Source organism: Canis lupus, chromosome 38, assembly GCF_048164855.1.
Source record: "Canis lupus baileyi chromosome 38, mCanLup2.hap1, whole genome shotgun sequence".
Classification (NCBI taxonomy): Eukaryota; Metazoa; Chordata; class Mammalia; order Carnivora; family Canidae; genus Canis; species Canis lupus.
Window position 1 is genome coordinate 1,350,712 of NC_132875.1, and position 19,855 is coordinate 1,370,566.

Genomic DNA, 19,855 nt, shown 5'->3' on the forward strand with positions numbered 1-19,855 from the left:
CATGATGCAATAAGAAATCAAGCCTCATCCCTCAAAAGTAGCCAAACCCTCGATTACCCCTCCTCATAGATGTGAATATTTACTTCATAAACACTTGCCAGCCATTATTCCAAGTACTCTCAAATATTTACTCATTCAATCTTTACAACAGCTGCTTTTGAGGAAGTTACTATCATCCCCCACATTTCAGAAACGAGGAAACAGAGACGTGAAGAGAAGGAACAGCTTGCCCCAAGTCAGGAAGAGGTGTCAGAATGAGACAAACCAGCTCCATGACTCCAGGGTCTGAGCTCTGGACTCTTTATCTCATACTCATCCTATTAACAAACATCTAAATAAACAGAGTTAAAGACATCATAAAAAGAAAAAAATTTAAATACATGCTACAACTATGATTTAACAGAAGCACTACAGATCAAAATAAATGAGGAATATCCAGAGCCACTCTCAGAAAGGAATTTATAGCTTTTTATATGTTTACTGTAGGGGGGAAGATAAAAGATTCTGATCCAAAAAAGCTTGGAAAAGAACAAAATAAACCCCCGAAAACAGAAACAAATAATAACAAAGTAGAATTTAAAATACCAAAGTAAACATGAAACAACAGAAATTCTTTTTTTTTTTTTAATTTGGAATCTTTGGAAAGATCAATTTACAACAATGTTCAACAACTATGATAAATTAGACTAAACAAATAAGGTAGGAGAAAAAAGAATACCAGGGCAGGCACACATAAATTATAAAAAACATACCTTGAACAACTTTAATCTATATGAAAAAGTATATAAAATGGGCAAACTCAGAAGAAGATATAAATTACCATAATTATACCAAGAATAAAAAATTTATTGGGATAATAACCCTACAAAAATGGAAAAGCAGCGGGGGGGGGGGGGACAGGGAGAAAATCTAGCCCTTCAAAAAAACAAACAAGGAAAGGCATCAGGTTCAGAGCATAGAAAAGGTGTGAAATCTCCCCAGTATTTAAAAACCTTGCTAACTGCCAACGTTCGGTACCAAAAATAGGCAAAGAAGGGAAAGATAACTAAAAGACAATTATTAGTGGATAACGAGTAGATGAAAAAAAATAGCTAATTGAACCCAAATGGTGTACATGGTCTTGGTATTTTGCCTAAGTAAGGGTTTTCCTTAAAAATGTAGGAGTCAGCGCTAGAAAGGTCTATTAACGTGAATCACCACCCTAACCAGTGAAAGAGTGAAAAGCAAAGAACCGTATCAATGGGTACAGAGAAGGAAGCAGCTGAAAATTCAGGAGACTACTCGGTAAACTTGCAGACAGACCAGGAATAGAAGGGAACCCCCCTTCCCCCGGCGGAGGGCGACCGCCAGAAATGTACAGCCAGCACCCCCTTTCCTGGTGACCCAAGCACGAGAAGCATTTGAAAGATTATTTCAGCGAGCGAGTGAGCATGAGCGTGCACGCGAGTAGGGGAGGGTAGAGCAGGGGGGGAGGGTCAGAGAGGGGGAGGGAGGGGGAGGGAGGGGGGACAGAGAAGGGGAGGGACAGGGAGGGGAGTGGAGGGAGGGGAGGGAGGGGGAGGGAGGAACAGAGAGGGGGACGGAGGGGGAGGGGAGGAGCAGGGAGGGGAGGAGAGGGAGGGGAGGGAGGAACAGAGAGGGGGAGGGAGGGGAACGTAGGAACAGAGGGGGGAGGGAGGGGGACAGAGAAGGGGAGGGACAGGGAGGGGAGGAGAGGGAGGGAAGGGAGGGGGAAGGAGGGACAGAGGGGGAGGGAGGAACAGAGAGGGGGAGGGAGGGGGAGGGGAGGGGCAGGGAGGGGAGTAGAGAGAGGGGAGGGAGGAGGAGGGAGGAACAGAGGGGGTAGGGAGGGGGAGTGAGGGGAAGGGGAGGGGAGGAAGGGAGGGACAGAGAGGGGGAAGGAGGGGGAGAGAAGGGCAGGAAGGGGAGGGCGAGGGGGGAGGGGAGGGAGGGGCAGGGAGGGGAGGAAGGGAGAGGGAAGGGAGGGGGTGGGGAGGGGCCCAAGGCGGTCCCCGCTGAGGCCAGCAAGGGCCGACCCAGCAGCCTGAGCCCAGGCCCCCGTGGCTGCCGCGCCCCCCGCGCCCCCCCCGTGCCCGGGGAGGAGGACTCTCGCTAAAGCGGGGGGGGGGGGGGCGGGGGGGGAGGGGAAGGGGGTGGTAAAGCCCTGACCTCGGCCAGCGCAGCTCAGCGCCGGAGGCCACACGAGAGCAGATATAAAAAGACGAAAAAGACAAAACTGCCAAAATAAGCAGGTGATGTCATCAATGTATTTTCTCTCCTCTCAGAAAAGAAAGCCGCGAAGAGCCTGCAGGCCCAGGTCCTCCCGGCCTTCGCACCTAACCTCCTCCCCTGGCAGGTGAACGTCCGCACGCGCCAGGGTCGGGGCGTCGGGGGTGTTCGGCTCCGACCGCGCCCGGACTCGGGGCAGCTGCAAACCCCGCCCAGGAGGGACGCGCGCAAGGCGGGGCCCAGACGACCCGGCCCGCCCTGGCCCAGGGGACCCCGCGCGCCCCTGGGGTCCCCCTGGGTCTCCCTCCCCGCGCCCCGGCTTGGAGCCCCGCTGCCGTCCGGGTCCCGGCAGGGGCTGGCCTGGCGCTCAGCGAGCATCCCGGCAGGAGGGGAGGATGGCAGGTGGGGAGGACCGCAGGTGGGGAGGATGGCAGGTGGGGGAGGACGGCAGGAGGGGAGGACGGTAGGAGGCGAGGACAGCAGGAGGGGAGGACGGCAGGTGGGGAGGACCGCAGGTGGGGGAGGACGGCAGGTGGGGGAGGACGGTAAGAGGGGAGGACGGCAGGAGGAGGACGGCAGGAGGGGAGGACGGTAAGAGGGGAGGACGAAAGGAGGGGAGGACGGCAGGAGGAGGACCGCAGGAGGGGAGGACGGCAGGTGGGGAGGACGGCAGGCGGGGAGGACTCGAGGCGGGGAGGACTCGAGGCGGGGAGGATGGCAGGAGGAGAGGACTGCAGGCGGGGAGAACCACAGGTGGGGAGGACAGCAGGCCTGCCTGCCCCCAGGGCTTCCTCAGGAGGGGCCCACTCCAGCGATGCCCTGGAGGGTGACCCGCAGAGCAGCACATGCTGCTGGGGGGGGCGGGGGCAGACGGGCGTCGGGCACCCGCTCCACCCCTGCCCCCGCAGGTGGGAAGGCCCAGTGAGCGGCGGCTGGGAGCACCCACGAGGGCAGGCATCGCAGTTCCGGGACATCTGGATCCGAGGGGGCCGCCCGGGGCCTTGGCCCGCGAGCCCCTGACGAAGCTGCGCCCTTCCACGGCGGGATTCGGAGGCCACGCTCCGCCCCCCGCCTCGTGCCCGGGGGACCCAGGGGCTGCTGCATGCTCTCCGCGTGCCCGCCCGAGCCCCCGCCTAACGAGGTCCCCAGGCAGGCATCGTGGAGGCTTGGGCGCCGCTGCTGCCTCCTTGGGGACAGTCGCCGCGGCTTCCCGGGGCGCAGGGGGATGGCCCCCCCGACGGCCTGCACCCACTTAAGGGAGGGGCTCCGGGAAGGCAGCCGGGGCCTCGGGCTGTTGCTCCCACATCCCAAGTGGGAGAGGATTTCCCAGACAGGCCCCGGACTCCGCGGGGCTCCGCGGCTTTCTTCGGGGCCTCCCCTCCCAAGGCTGCGCGTATGCACTGCACCGCCCCCCCCCCCCCAGCACAGCAGGAGCAGGACCCTGGCCAGCGTGGTGGGTGCTGAGGCCGGAGCCCCCCGTCTGCCTGGCGAGGTTTAAGTCCCCCCACCCCTTCCCCCCACGCAGGGAGGCGGGGCTTCCCCACCCCTGCTCAAGCCAGGCCACCTCTTCTTTTTCCTCCCTGCCCTGGGGGGTATGGTCAAGTGGGAAAACCAACAACTGTGCTGTAAAACTTAGGGAATAAAAAGCATTATAAATGCCAAAAAAATCACTCAGAAAGGGTGATCCGGACATGAGCCTAAGTAAATCGGAGGCAAGAACTTTCAAAGAGCTTAACTGGTGCATTTAGCCCCAGATAGTGGGCTTCAGGGCATCGCTCGGGGAGGACTGGGAGCCGGGGACCTGGGAACGCACAGTCCCACCCGTCCCCCCCGGCACACTCTGGGACTGGGGGGTCCGATGGGGTGAACTTGAGGCATCCCTTCTACCCACAGAAAGCTTATTTCCGGGATAGAGGAGTCCCCACCACGTCCTCCTGTTTCCTGCACCAGGTAGAGGCAGAGGCTGGGAGGTGAGGGTCAGAGGGACGCTCCCACAGCCCGGCTTCCCGGGGCAGGAGCCGGGGCAGGACCGCCTGGACGCGGGTGCGGCGGCAGAACCGCTGTGCTGGGAACGGCCTGCTGCCCCCCCACACCCTCCTGCCCCAGCCCCCACCCCCAAACCCTCTCACTCCCCTGCTCCCGTGTTTCCTTCTGTGCCACCTCCACCCCGACACCTGTCTCCAAAAGCCAGAACAGCCCCTCGAGCCCTCAGGCTGCCGCAAACGTTCCAGCTGGATGAAGACCAGCCACTCTGGAACCTTGGGCCAGGCCCAGGAGAGAAGCAGTGAGGACCGCAGCACCACCTAAAACATCCCCATTTGAACATCTACGCTCGTCTTCACCCGTGCGACCATGTCCTCGCGGCCTACTGTATACCCCCTCTCTGTGCTCAGTGCCCTCCGGGCTTCTTCTCGGGTAAGTCTCCCACCAGCCGTCAGTCGTGGCGATGGGCCCTGCCTTTGTCTCATGGGGGCGAGGGGGGGGGGTGGAGACAAGGAGAACCCAGGAGGGAGTGGGAAGGGCAGGTCGGGTGAAGGTGCGGGAGTGTGATGCCCCGTTGTCCCCGTATCGGGGGCTCAGCTCGGCTTCCCACGCGGCAATGCGCATCATCTCCATAGTAACCCTGTGAGTCCGTGTTATTCCATTTTGTAGATGAGCAAATGCCGACAAGTGAAGTGAGCAAAGAAGAGCACTCAGCGGGGGTAAAGCAGGGATGCGTGTGCCCTGAGGATCCTGTTCCCGCTGTCTGCGTGCAGACACCGGTACTTGGGACCTTTCGGAGGTTTCCGATGCTTGGCCGCTTTGACTAGAGCCCAGGAAACAAGCAGAGACGCCGTCCACGCGGGAGGCAGGGGCCCGGGCGTGGAAGCAAGTGGCGCTTGGGGGACGTGGGAAGGAAGCAGGGAGCGGTCGGGCTCACAGCCTGCGCCGGGCCACACGCCAGTCGCCCCAGAGAAAGGCGCAGAGTCTCTGCTCACCCACCCTAGACCCCGGCCCCCCAGTGACCCGGGCCGAGGCCCCCGCCTCCCCCGAAGCACCCCCGCAGCCTGGCTCCCTTCCCAGCAGGCTGCCCCTCCATCCCCGGGTGTGCTCGCTCCCTTCCCTGCCCCGGGCACCCCCTGGCCCAGCCCCGCAGAGCCCGGGAACCAGAGAGCCCAGCCAGCGTCTGGGAGCCTCGGGTCCCCGCACCTGGCTGATGAGGACCCGGGTCTCCCACCTTCCGCCTCGTGTCTTTCAGACCCGGATCCTCCGATGCCGAAGCCCAATGCCACTGCTGTGACGGAGTTTACCTTCGAAGGCTTTTCCGCTTTGGGGTGGCAGCGCAGACTCCTCCTCTTCGTGGTCTTTCTGGCCTTGCACCTGGTGACCCTTGGCAGCAATGCCCTCATCCTGGCGGCTGTTCGCCTGAGCCGTCACCTCCACACCCCCATGTACTTCCTCCTGAGCGCGCTGTCCCTCTCTGAGACCTGCTACAGCGTGGCCATCGTCCCCCGCATGCTCTCCGGTCTCCTGAGCCCCCGGGAGGCCGTCTCCGTTGCGGACTGTGCCACTCAGCTCTTCTTCTATCTCACCTTTGGCGTCACCAACTGCTTCCTGCTCGCGGCCATGGGCTACGACCGCTACGTGGCCATCTGCGACCCCCTGCGGTATGCGGTCGTCATGGGCCAAAGGACCTGTGTGCACCTGGCGTGTGGCTCCTGGAGCGTGGGCCTGAGCACAGCCATCATCCAGGTGTCTTCCGTGTTCAGCCTGCCCTTCTGTGACGCCAGCGTCATCTCCCATTTTTTCTGCGACATCCGGCCCCTCATGAAGCTGGCCTGTGCCGACACCACCATCAAAGAGCTTCTCACTTTGCTCATCAGTCTGTGCGTGCTCGTCTTGCCCATGGTCCTCATCTTCATCTCCTATGTCCTGATCGTCTCCACCATCCTCAAGATGGCATCAGCTGAGGGCCAGAGGAAGTCTTTCGCCACCTGCGCCTCCCACCTCACCGTGGTCATCGTCCACTATGGCTGCACCTCCTTCATCTACCTAAAACCCAAATCGCAAAATTCCCTGCAGGACAGACTCCTCTCTGTGACCTACACGGTCATCACGCCCCTGCTGAACCCCGTGGTCTACGGCCTGAGGAACAAGGAGGTCAAGCAGGCCTTGCTCCGAGCTGTGGGCAGGAAGCCTCTCCCGTAGGCGCCCGCTGGGCTCCGGGAGTTCCCACGGTTTACTGCGGCCTCGCGGCGAGGGAGCCAGGCGGCTACGAGCCGAGGGACCCGGTGGAGGCGGCAACGGGGAGGGAGCGGGTGGGATTAGACCAGGAAGGAAAACACGAATGAGGGACGGGGCGTTTCCGAGGACCCGCAGTTCCATGGGGACCCAGTAAGAGAAGACACATCCAGGAGCCCAGACCCTGTTCCGCGACCGTCGGCAGGAGGGAGCGTGAGACCCAGCAGCGAGGGGGGGGCACAGGGCACAGCAGCTCGTGCGGGAGCCTGTGGGCTCGGAGCCTGGCCTCAGCCTGAAAACCGGGAGCCCCGAGATCCAGGTCCTCCATTCCTTACACGTAACACTCTCTGTGCTATATTCCATAGGACAATAATAAAAAAAAAAAAACGAATGTACCCCACCTGCAGGGACCCCAGTCGTCTGTGGCAGACACAGGCCCTGAGAGCCAAGGGACAAGCGGGGTGAGACGGGTAAAGTGAAAACCGCAAAAATAGCTTCCTGGCTACTGAGGGTCTCCGGAGAAGAGACCCCCCCTCCGCCGCCCCTGCCCGTCTCTCCCATCACATCCCCGCCCCACGCCCCGTCCCCAGAGGCCTGGCTGAAGTAACAGGCCCTGCAGCTGCTCGGCCCAGGTGTCAAAGGCTCCCAGCCGCCCCCCATCCCTGCCCTGAGGAACCACCCTGGCCGAAAGGAGGCTTTCTTGGGGGCGGGGTGGGGGGGTGAACCCCACTCCCACCTGGGAGGTACCGAAGGCCACCCACCTTGGCTCAAGGTGCAACTAGAGTCTCCCGTGGGATCGGGCTGTGGGGAGCCTGGGACGGGACCACATCCCGGCCGAGCCCGCCCTGTCCCACCTGCTTCCCTCACTCTGGGCTCTGCGCGCACGTCCTCCGTCCCGCACATGGGGTCAGATGCAGGCTCTGCTTCAGGTCACCCCACCTGGGCCAGGGGTGCCCCTATCTATTGGGCAGTCACTCGGGTCCCTCACATCTACAACAGTGCCTGGTCCAGAGCAGCCGCCCAGTAGTTATGAAAAGGAGGAAGAAAGGAGGAAAGGAAGAGGACAGCTGTGAGCAGCTACGGTCCAAGCGGCATCAGCGACCGCCCTCTCTGCTCGCGGGGGCTTGTCCCTGCTCTGTGACGTCCTTTTCGTGCACTTCTTGAGTGCATCCTAGATAGCCGGCATGGATTTAAGTGTTGAATTCGTTTAATCCTCACTGTTAACCCACGAGGTACGTATTTTATTAAACTTACTTTACAGATGGGGAACCCAAAGGCTGAAGAGATGGAGTAAATTCCTCAAGGCCACAGCGCTCGTATGCGGAGCCTAATTAGGACCCGAAAACAATCCAGCCCCAGAGTCTATAGGTGCATTATGGGCTCATGACGATTATCTTACCGGCTTCTCCCCTTTACAACTGTGGAAGGAGCTCCATGCGTGGTGGGTTTACACATCGCTCAAATCCTGCTAGGATGTCCTTGGGTCTCAGAAATCAGTCTGGAAGTCCAGAAATCACATACTGTAAATAGGCTTTTTTCCCCTCGAAAACCTTGGTGCATCTTTCCCTGCTCGGCACAGCCCTCAAGACGCAGAGGATACAAAGTGGGGCAAAGTCCACAGGAGGGTGATGGGGTGATGGGGTTCACGCCCATCGGATTACCCACCCTGACGCATCCACTTCTCTGTCCTCATGACCTGGAGTAGGAGACACTTAGGCAGTAACATTATAGACGGAGCACAGGTTTGGGGCCAGAGAGGCCCGCGTCCCAATCCTAGGTCTGCCCGTTATACACGTGTGCTCTAGGAAGGGGGCCTTCCTTCCCGACCGCCCACGGGGCCGGCAGGATCAGCCTTCTAAGGTCATCGTGAGGACCTGAGAATCTTAGGGGCCTAACACTTCCTGGCTCGTGGGAAACCGCTGAACTGTTTGCACCTCCTCTACTCCCACCCCCACCACACACTGCTCCCTAGGTCACCCTGAGGTCAACATCAAGTCACCCCAATATGGACACACAGCCAGTTTTGACAACCAAGTCCTCATTCACAGAATGAGCTCCCCCTTCCTGGGAGGGACTTCGAAATGGGCCCTCCCTCCACCCCCCCACCCCCCAGGTAGCCTCTGATCCTATAGTTCAGTGCACAAAACCTACTCTCCCAGGGTCTTGCAAGAATCACTTCCTGGCTACACCTGCCGTGTGTCAATAAACCACTCGCTTCCCTTCTCAGTTCCTACCCCAGATTCCCTTCCCCTACGCTCTGCCCACTTGCTGGCCTGTCAACCTCTTCTCATGGTGTCACTCCCACTTCTCCCCTGGTTACCTCCAGTCACAGCAAGAGTCCCGGGGTTCAGAGAGTGCCACCTTCAGAGGGAGGCCGAAGACGCATGAAACAAAACATGTACACCTATTTTTGGACTATAACCCATTTGAAAGCATCAGTTGCTGAATTCACAGAAAAAAATAAATTCTGAAACAGAGAATCATCCATAGATACAAACAGTACAACCATATTATTTGACTATTTCCAAGCTGGAGAGATATATATATATATTTTTTAAGATTTTATTTATTGATTCATGAGAGACACACAGAGAGAGAGAGGCAGACACAGGCAGAGGGAGAAGCAGGCTCCATGCAGGGAGCCCCACGTGGGACTCGATCCTGGGTCTCCAGGATCATGCCCCGGGGTAAAGGTGGCACTAAACCTCTGAGCCACCTGGGCTGCCCAAATATTTTCAAATTAAAATGAGTTTTCAGGGATCCCTGGGTGGCTCCGCGGTTTAGTGCCTGCCTTTGGCCCAGGGTGCAATCCTGGAGTCCCCAGATCGAGTCCCAGGTCAGGCTCCCGGCATGGAGCCTGCTTCTCCCTCTGCCTGGGTCTCTGCCTCTCTCTCTATGTGTATCATAAATAAATAAATAAATAAGTAAATAAATAAATAAATAAATAAATAAATAAATAAATAAATCTTAAATAAATCATAAATAAATCTTAAATAAATCATAAATAAATGAATGAATGAATGAATGAATAAATGAATGAATAAATAAATAAATAAAAATAGAGTTTTCACATGTATAAAGCTAGACACCCCTGCTCTGGATGAGGAGGATAGGGCTGGAGTGGGAGATTCAAAAAAACTTCACTGCTGTGGACTGAACCATGGCCCCCTATTCGTATCCTGAAGGCCTATCCCCAGTGTGATGGTATCTAGAAATGGAGCCTTTGGGGATTAGCTTTAGATAAGGTCACGAGGGTGGGGTCATGACGGGGGCCCTTTAACGAGAGACGCCCGAGAGCTCTCTCACTCTCTCCACCATGGAGGACACAGAGTGACACCAGCTATCTGCAATCCAGAAGGCAGGCCCTCACCAGGAACCAAGTCCTCTGGCACCTTGTCCAGGATGCTCAGCCTCCAGAACTGTAAGAAATAGGAAGAATGTTGACCTCGGCCAAATGCGAGGTGAGCCCTCTTCCGACTTCTGGGACCCCCATGACACTTCTCACGCATCACCAGTAGGTCTGGACCTGATTAATTCTAAGCTGATGAGATGCCACGAAGGAGCCCTCGTAAGAGCTCAACATGGTCTGTGGGGCTGAGGGAGTTGAGAGCAGGTGAGCTGCTGTCCCGCCAGCGTCGTCTCTGTGGCTCCCCCACGTGCTCGTTTCTGTCTGACGCCCAAGCCCAGCGGGCGGGCCGTGGATGGTACAGTGTGCCCCTCATAACCTCTCATCTCTGAGTTGGGGATGACACAGACATCGGAGGTCATCTGAAGGGCTGAGACAGGAATGGGTTAAAATATTCAGTATTCAGTGATTCTGAAGCTCAACCTCTCATTTTCACCAGGTACCGCATTTTTATACCATGTACCCAAGTGCCCCATTTCCAGACTCTCCCTAATTTGTCCCAAAGCAAAGGCATCTTAAAGCCTTGAGCTATTTTGTTCAACTTTCCTCCCTCTCTGGCGGGACCCCACAGCCACCAGTCACACCTAGTGGCTGACCATTAACAGAGGTCCTTTGGGCCAACTTATCTGGGCCAGTAGGAAGCGATGCACATTGGAGCTTGGTCAAGAAGTTGGCACGAATGCACCTGAGGAGAGCGGTTTAGGAAATGATTGGTCCGCTCCTCTCCCCCTTGATCCACACGCTCAGTTATGAGGCCTCCTGGCTCACCTCAAATGTCTCTCACGTCCGTCCCTCCTATCTGGAGCACTGCCACCGTCTAGATCAATCCCAGCTGATCTCTGACCTGATCTGTGGCATCAGCACCGTGGCTGACCTGGCCCTTCTCACCCACCCCGGATCACTTTCCCACAGTTGCTACATCGATCCCACAAAGAAGCAAAGTCACCGGCAGGCAGGGGGAAGGTGCAGAGTAGCTGGTGGTAAGAGCCAGTGGCCCTGTAAAGGCCAGTTACCAAGGGGCTTTGAGACCCTGAATGGGAGGAGAGAGTGACAGCACCTGGGAGGCCCTTAAAAATGGTAAAATCCAAATCCCTAAGACCTTTTGTAGCCCGGTCTTTATGCTACAGAATTTTTTCTGTGATGGATCAGAGTCTAATCCAGGACCAGAGCCTCCGGGTCCCACTCACACGCAGTATTATTAGGTTCACTATAACCGCTGTCGCCTGGACTAAGTGAGCTTCTCGGAGGCTGGGGCAGCATGTGCTCCATCCCCAGCAGCGCCCAGGACGTGTGCACGCAGAGGGGGGCACACGTTTAGGGAAGAACACGCTAAGCCAGAGATGAATTAAGTCGCAGGAAGTCTTGGATGGGGACGGGGGTTGGGGGTAAACTTGGCCCTGGGTCTCAACAGACTGGAGGTTTACGGAAGGGACTAAGGGGTGAGTCCTGGGTGAGCAGCGAAGGTACTGAGCACTCCCGTGTCCTGTGGCCCCAGATAGTCCTCAGCTCCCGGCACACGGCGCCCACCTCCGAGCACCACCGGGCCGCCCCTGCTACCTCCGAGAGAGAACCAGACTCGGCCCGGCGGGGGCCTGAGCATCTGCACCTGCAAACCCACGCAGTGCCCAGAGCGTCTCCCAGTCTGTGAACTACGGGTTTCCAAGGCCCGTCTGTGGAGAAGCCCCATGTGGTTAGGGTCGGGCAGGTGAACGGCGGCCACGGGCTGTTTCCACCTGAAGCACGAACCTGTCCTGAGGGCCCCAGCTGCCACCTGTGGGACCCAGTACGCGGGCCCTGATGGAACATCTGCATCCTCCGGGCCCTGGGAGGGATGCTGCTCTCGGGACATCCTCAGGCCACGAGCCCCCGGGGCCCCACCCCCGCCCCTGCTGCAGTGGCAGGTACCACCGCAGGCCTGTCCCCGTGCCCCCCTGCCCCAGGAGGACCAGGTAAGTGCTCTTCACAAATGGGACCAAGAGAGCAGCCTGCTGCCGGCGGGCAGGCTCAATCTGCCGCAGTATCGAGCAGCCCCTGCCGCCACCCCTGTGCGGTTGGGCTCGCTCTTCTTCCCCTTGATTTCCGTGGCGGGATCAGAGGCTCCCTCGGTGGAGGCCGCTCGCTGGGGCCCGGCGGCCGTCCTCCTCCCCTCCGGGTGGGCACCAGCCAGCTGTCCCCCCACCCGACTCCAGTCCCTCAGGACAGACCCCACCTGGTATTTGGAACAGGACGGTTCTTCCTTGGGTAGGAGCATCCCCTGGATGGCAGGACACTAAGTGGGTTGCCGGCCACACCCGCATCCGTCACTACAACACTCAGAAGCTGTGCCCCATGTGCCCGCTGCCCCGTGGCTGGACCGCTGCCTTTCTGCCCAGAGGCCTCAGGGAAGGTCAAGGTCTTTAGCTACAAACGTTGGCGTCACGTGACTTTCTCTATTCGGAACGGTCTCCTGTCCTGTCGCCGCTGTTCTCTTAGCGTTTCAAGTGTAAGTGATTAACAGCTGGTAGCCAACTTCTTTTAAGTATATTTTTATAAACTTGAAGGAGGTCTCCGTGCCTACTAACCTTCATCGCTGATGTGATTTATTTTATGTAAAAAGTCTTTCTGAATATGCATAAGCAAATCAGAATATAATTTAAGTGCCCTCCCTACAGGAGCTTATTGTCTAAGGGGACAAAAAATGTGAAATATTGCGTAAATTGGACTGAGCCCCATCCTTCAATGCAATGATGTATCTTTAGCTTCTCTCTGTTTTTCATATTCAGGATCTGCTTTAGCTTTAGAGGAGAGACCTGAATTTGCTGCATCTTCCCCGGCACGATTGTTTGTCTACCTCTGCAGACAGGGTGTATGCCTACTAAGCTGCAATGGCTATAAATTTGCCTCTTAGTTTAGGGAAGGGGAAGCTGTAGCATAGTTTGTAATGTGAGTCGGTGCTGCAAACCATCAACAGACTTCCATCCTGCAGAGGGCAGTGGGCAGAGGACGGTGGTCAGTTAAGACCTGCCTTTTCTTCCTTGAGAACAAGATGGACCTTCCTGAGTCAGCTTTGCTCCTACTTCCTAAAGGATTGGCAAGGTAACGATTCATAGTCTTAAAATAAAAAAAAAAAAGTCCCCAGTCAATCCTTAAACTGGTTTCAATTCTCTAATTCATCCATAATCCCGAGCTGGGGAGACGCACAGATGGAGGAGGAGGCACGCAGTTGCAGAGCGTTTGTGGGCAGACGGCGCAGCCCTGGCGGGGAGACGGTCGTCCACGTAAATAAGAGAACATCGCGCCATAACAGGTGTCGGTAGGCCGACGCTTCATCAGCCCTCAAGGAACTGGGAAAGATTTAAACAAGAGAAGAAAGAAAAAAATAAATAGATAAACAAGAGAGGAAGAGGAGGGGCATTCCAGATGTCAAGTAGGAAGAGTAGGGTGAAGCAGGAACGTATGCAGTTATGTTGTGGGAATACGAAGGAAGGGAAAAAAAAGAATCTGAGACCACAGGGAATCATGATAGATGGTCACAGCATAAAAGTATTTTAAATAAGCCCAGAGATTAACTTGAATGCATTGGGAAATGTATCCCCAGGTTTACAGCTGAGAACTAAATGCAATCAGTTTGAGAAATGTGCCTCCACGGCCTTGCTGACACGATGTGCGTCTGCTCTTCCACATTTCAGGCTTAGCAGCTGCTCAGTGGAGACAGACACCACACTTCCAGCACTGGGTTGATCTTCCAGGGCTTCTCGAGCTTCTGCGGACACCAGCTCACCCCGTTCGCCGTGTTCCTTGTGCTCTACACCTTCACCCAGGGTGGCAACGTCGTCATTGTGACCGTTGCCTCCACATGCCCATGTACTTCTTCCTGAACACGCTGTCCGCCTCCGAGATGGTCTACACCCTTGTCATTCTCCCATGGATGCTCTCCAGCCTCGTGGGTATGAGCCAGGCCATCTCACAGGCAGGCTGTGTCAACCAGATGTTCTTTTTTGTAACCTTGGGCATCAACAACTGCTTCCTGCTCATGGCCATGGGCTACGACTACTACATGGCCATCTGCAACCCCTTGAGATACTCAGTTATTATCAACAAGAGAAAGCGTGTCCAGCTGGTGGGGGCAGGGAGCCTGCAGCATTGGGTTGATGGTAGCAATCACACAAGTGACATCTGTGTTCAGGCTGCCCTTCTGTGCCACGAGGGTGGCCCACTTCTTCTGTGACATCCGACCCGTGATGAAGCTCTCCTGCATCGACACCACAGCCAATGAGATCCTGACTCTGATCATCAGTGTGCTGGTGATCCTGGTGCCCATGGGGCTGGTCTTCGTCTCCTATGTCCTCATCATCTCCACCATCTTCAAGATCCCCTCTGCACAGGGGTCACCTGCGCCTCCCACCTCACCGTGGTCATCGTCCATTATGGCTGCGCCTCCATCGCCTACCTCAAGCCCAAGTTGGAGAACACCAGGGATGAGGACCAGCTTGATCTCGGTGACCTATACAGTCATCACCCTGCTGCTGAACCCTGTGGTGTACACCCTGAGGAACAAGGAGGTCAAGGATGCTCTGCTCCGGGCCACTGGCAGGAAGCTTTCCTGATGAGAGATGGGAAGTGCTCCCCTGAGGTTCTCGGCATCTCCTCCCAGCAGGAATAGGAGCAGAGCCACGTGCCCTGGACTCCCAGAGACCTGCCCCGTAAGGAAGCAGAACAGCAGGAGCATCCAGCTGTGGGTCTGAGAACTTTAAAGCCCCTGAACAAAGCATTAGCCCTGTTTATGTGGGTAACTAGACAAACGAGGACAGGAATTACCTGAAGAACAGATCAGGAAATAGTGTGGGCCCCGGATTTTTCAGTGACTTTTTGGTTTCTAGTGAAGGCAACAGAGAAAAAGCAGAACCCAGGACATGTATTTTTCCCCTACAATCCCTTCTGACTTAAGAACATGAGGACTTCTCAACTTGGAGCCCTGTTAGAATCGGTTTTTATATGACATGTCAAGTAACAAGTGACCGTGTGGATAGGGGGAGTGGCCTCCAGATGGGCTAGCAAGGGAAAATAGATTTCCTCTCCTGGCTGCTTCAACTTATCCTAGTTTCTAGCGAAACTGCTTATTAAAGATGGTGATGGACTATAGACAGTTTAATTAGAGATCCTCACAATTGCAGATCTTGTCAGTCTTAAGGGGACATTCAAAGATCCTCCTGGGTGGGTTTGGCTGTTGTTGATTCAGATAGCGTGTAATGGGCAATAACAATGAATGAGCCATGTCCTGGATTCTGGGGAAGGCCGATGAAGAAAACCCTACGTGCCTGGCCTCAAGAAGCTCAAACTCTAGCAGCAGAGGCAATCATTTAAGAGTATGATTTCAATGCTTTGTAACAGGTCATATTATACAAAACACTACAGGAGGATGGGAGGAGGGGTGGAGAGCAAGTGTTGGAGATGTTGGGGAAGCCTCGGAGGTGGTGACCCACCATGTGAACTGGCTTTAGAACCTTTGTTGGAGAGCGCCTGATGAGCAATTTGTTGGAGGAAAAGAATCCCAAGGAGAAGGAGCTATATATTCACAGATAAGAAAGAAGAATGTTCAGGAGATGAAGAACTAGTCTGTGTGCTGACACCAGGGACAGTGGGCGGGGGGACGTGGAGGGAGACAGGACCAGAAGCATAGGCTGGGGTCCGATTGTGAGGGCTTGGTGTACCGAATGAAGAAATTTTGGCTTTAACTTTTAAAAATGGTGGAAATCACCCAAGATTTGGGAAAGCTAGGATTCAGTATATGAGGCATTTGTGTGAATTGTTGGCATCCTCCTGTCCTTACCCAGCAACACGGAGACATGTAAGAAGTTGTATGGATCTGTAGACTCTAAGCCAAGAAAATTGGGGGAAAGGAAATGTGAGTAGAGTATTTAGAGGTAATACACAGAAATAACTATGTATGTGTGATGAAACCGAATCAATCAGAGAGCGCGGAGCAGAGGCTGGCGGAGGAGTTTCTAGAGCTTGTGGCTCAAACGAGGACCCAGAGAAGGAGAATGGGGACCTGCTGTTGAATCAGTGACCAGGCTGGACCCCAGACATGGGCCACCGTGGCCCCAGGACACACCTTCCACCGGAATTCGAGGGTGGGTGCATGACTCAGAAGATGAGAGAGAAACCCTGCATCTGCTCTCCAGACCCTAACAGAAACAGATGAGAGAGCACCTGCATCTGCTCTCCAGACCCTAACAGAAACACCAGGCCTCTCTTGGGGTTTAGAGAAGCCATGACAAAAATCAAACGATGCCTGAAGCTCCCTAGGATGGACAGTGGCTCAGAGTAATGAGGAGAAGTTACTAATTGGCGCAGGAAGGAATGTAATGAAGAGAAGCCAGGCCAGCAGGCACAGGGCGTGGGCCACTGGCCGGGCACTCCGGGAGTCCTCGCTGCGCGCCACGGGCTGTGCCAGACGGGACACAGATGCGGAAGCCCCTGCGCCTGCCTCGAAGGAGGATGCTCCCGGCGTGCGGGGCAGAGGAGCTTCCATGGAGCCCGCAGGACGCAAACGTGATGGGGAGCCGGACGCAGTGTGCTTGCCACCTGGCGACCAGGACCTCAGCGCTAGCGCAGGCTTGGGTGTGTGATCTACATAAAGTCCTGTCTCCTCGCCCGAGGAGAAGCCCCGCAGGCAGGAGCTCCGTGAGACACACGCGTGTTGCCCGGCCTCTGGGGCCGGCCGTGGGGAGCGGCTCCCAGCAGCATCACCCACAACACCTTAGCCCGTGGACCCCCGGCACGTGCACCGCCCAGCTGTTTCAGAAACCACACCTAAAAAGAACAGCTTCACCGGGAGAAATCCTAGAGCCAGAAGCTTCAACAGCTCTTCTCACCCCATGGAGGAACCGGCCACAGACCTTTCCCGGACCTGCTCAGTGGGGCCAGCAACTCACAGAAGACTTGGCTGCATCCACCCCCTGAGGGGGATCCTTCTGGTTCCCTGGTGTTATCTTGGCCACCATTCACACTCAGTATCACATCACCGCAAACACCTCTTCCATAATGAGGTCTCCTCCCGTCACTTTCCCACCCATTATTCTCACCAGGTTCTGAGAGCAACCCTAGCAGGGACACAGGGGCGAGGCTCTCTGCTGCACAAATAAGGCTAACTTTGAAAAGGGGGTGAAAAGAGCACGTGAATGTGTACCAGCTGGCAGACATTTTCTGTTTACCCAGAGCGTATCACCACCCAGGGCGATCCACAGCACGGAGAGGACGTGCTAGAGAATACCCCCGAGCCTCGGATTTCCCAAGTAAAACGAGACCTTGTCCCTGAACCTTTTTGTCAGAGAAAAGAATTTATGCCCCATTGGAAGGGCCACTGGGGCCTCCCCCTGGCCAATCAACGGGGATGTCAGAGGAAGACTGTGTCTGGTGGAAGGTCAAGCTGTAACATCTTCTTCTTGACCTTTCTCCAACATACAGACAAATCAGGAAAGCATTGAGAGCTCCAGAAGCCAGCCTGGCCCTTCGTTAAGAAGATAAGGTCTGGTGCTAAGTGCTGAGAGCACAGTGGTGGATTGTGCTGAATTTCTGGCCCCTAGACAGATTTATAAGTATATGTAAAAGGCAAAATTATAGAGACTGCACGCGGATCAGTGGTTGCCAGAGGTCCGAGAGGGAGGGAAGGTTGCACGGAGGAAGCATAGGGAATTTTTTGAGGGCAGTGAAACTATTCTGCATGGCACTATGATGGTGGATACGACACTATGCATTTGTCAAAACCCATAGAATTTTGCAGTGGAGTCAACCTTAATGTATGCAAATGAAAGAAAAATCATTTTAGGAGAGTGAGATCCCAGAATAGAATGCAGGCTGAAGCAGAAGAATCTAACTGTATTACAAACACACAAAAGCCCACTGGAGGGGGAAAGGGGGAAACTGTTGACCTCGAGAACTCTGAAAATGAGCAAAGTCTGAGAAGGTTAAAAGCAAAAGGAACAACACGTAAGCACCATCTTCTAATTTTTAAAATCGCTACCCACAGGGGTCCAGGTTGACATTCCTTACAATGCTATAAAGGTATACTGGAACTGAACCATGTGAAAATGGATGGCAGATGGTGGAAGCCAGGTTTTCCACTTAGTGTGGGACGTTACAGACAAGCAAGAGAAGACTAGAAAGGATCTATGTGGTAATGGATTACAGAAGCCCAGATCTTGGTTTCTAATACCATTCTCCAATAAAAGGATCTAAGATTGGATAAATAGATATCCTAGAATGAGGGCAAGAAATAACACAATGAGCCTGAAGCATCTTGTAGAGCCTGAAAGGAAGAGTAGACTCAAACCACTCAGTAGGTTGGGGATGCCAGCAGGACATAGTAGCCAACGCTGGGACAACGTGAACGACAAAGTAGCACCACGTTATAAACCAAAAGATGAAAATACACACACACATCCACACGTCCATACTGATGCAACAGAAATACATGGCGGAGAGTAGACCAATCTTTTGGGAAGAACTCCAAATAATGTTTCTATCCTACTCTCAAGGAGGTGGACCATCACTTTATTAAAAGTAACTTGCATCGTACTAAGTGACATCCTTCCAATGAGGTAAATTATTTCAGAAACCCGTGAAGCCACCTTATCCAGGTCATCAAGGTGAACATCAACAGTGAGAAGTTCTCTTCGTGGTCTTCCTCCCCAAATCTAGCACCTTTATCCCTACTTTATCTGCTATGGATACATCCACCTCTACTCTCTTTGGATGTTTACATAACAGTTACTATTTCCTATCCTTTTTGCTTTCTACCAGCCAATATCACATTAATTTCTTGTGGGGAATATATATGCTTGGGTCATGTTAATAAATCCACAGTCCCAATCTCTGTCTTAAGGGGACCTATTTAGAGCACTTTATGTCATCATTGATATGTCTGGGCCCAAGTACGCCGCCGTATTTTGTTTTCTATCTTTTTCTTTTTCATGCCTTCCTGTGGGTTATTTGAATGCATTTTAGGATTACATTTTGGTTTTTCCATAATTTTTTTTTAAGATTTTCTTTATTTCGGAGGGAGAGAATGTGCAGGAGGAGGGGCAGAGGGAGAAGTTAGAGAGTCTGAAGCAGACTCTGTGCTGAGGACAGAGCCCAACTCCCGGCTCAATCTCACAACCCCAAGAACATGACTTGAACCAAAATCAAGAGGTGGACACCTGACCGATGGAGCCACCCAGGTGCCCCTTTCCACATTTTGAGCAGATCTTTCCATATAGCTTTTTAGTGGCTGCTTACTTGGGTCCATAACAAGAAATAGGGTGTAAGTCATAGGATCAGTGTTTGTTTATAAGAAACTGTCCAACTGTTTTCCAGGATGGCTACACCAATGTGCTTTCCCAGTATGAAAATCCCTGTGGCTCTGCATCCTGGTAAGCTGTTGATACTGTATTTTTCATTTTAGCTATTCTGATAGATATACGGTTATACTACAGAGGTTTGACTTTATATTTATCTAATGGCTAACAAGGTTGAACAGGAGCATTTCATGTGTTTATCATCCTTTTATCTTTTTGGCAAAGTGTCTGATCAAATATTGTGTCATTTTTAACTGGATTGTTTTCCTGCTCTTAAATGCTGAGAGTTCTTCATGTATTCTGGCTACAAGTCTATTGTCAGATAGCTTATTTGCAAATATTTTATGCCTAGCTGTTGCTTGACTTTTATTTCACAACGATTTTTAAATTTTGAAGTTCAATTTATCGATTTTGTGTTTAATGATGTTTTTGTATCATATCTGAAAACCTGCCGCCTAACTCCAGTTCATGAGGATTTTCTCCTCAAAGCTTCATTGTTTTAGGTTTTATTCGGACAGATCTAGGATACATTTAATTTTTGGGTAAGATGGGAGGTTTAGGTCAAGGCTCTTTTCTTTTTTACATATGGATATCCAATGATTTCAATTTTCCCTTTTGAAAAGATTATGCGTTCTGCACTAAATTGCTTGGGCACCTTTGTCAAAAATCAATTCTATAT

At 54.0% G+C, this 19,855-nt stretch overlaps 1 protein-coding gene and 1 pseudogene across 1 annotated transcript; both read left to right on the top strand.

Annotated features, from left to right (window-relative positions):
- Positions 1 to 1,192: 1,192 nt before the first annotated feature.
- Positions 1,193 to 6,548, top strand: LOC140626776 (olfactory receptor 10J4-like). Its single transcript, XM_072814513.1, has 6 exons — positions 1,193 to 1,424; positions 2,286 to 2,356; positions 3,138 to 4,179; positions 4,417 to 4,644; positions 4,882 to 4,991; positions 5,468 to 6,548. The coding sequence occupies exon 6, from the start codon at positions 5,482 to 5,484 to the stop codon at positions 6,415 to 6,417; it is 936 nt and encodes a 311-aa protein (XP_072670614.1). The 5' UTR covers positions 1,193 to 1,424; positions 2,286 to 2,356; positions 3,138 to 4,179; positions 4,417 to 4,644; positions 4,882 to 4,991; positions 5,468 to 5,481; the 3' UTR covers positions 6,418 to 6,548.
- Positions 6,549 to 9,887: 3,339 nt separating this feature from the next.
- Positions 9,888 to 14,442, top strand: LOC140626752 (olfactory receptor 10J1-like; annotated as a pseudogene).
- Positions 14,443 to 19,855: the final 5,413 nt, after the last annotated feature.

What these genes read in the sequence shown, in the direction of transcription:
- LOC140626776 (XM_072814513.1), top strand. Translation starts at nt 5,482, where the DNA reads ATGCCGAAGCCCAATGCCACTGCTGTGACGGAGTTTACCTTCGAAGGC.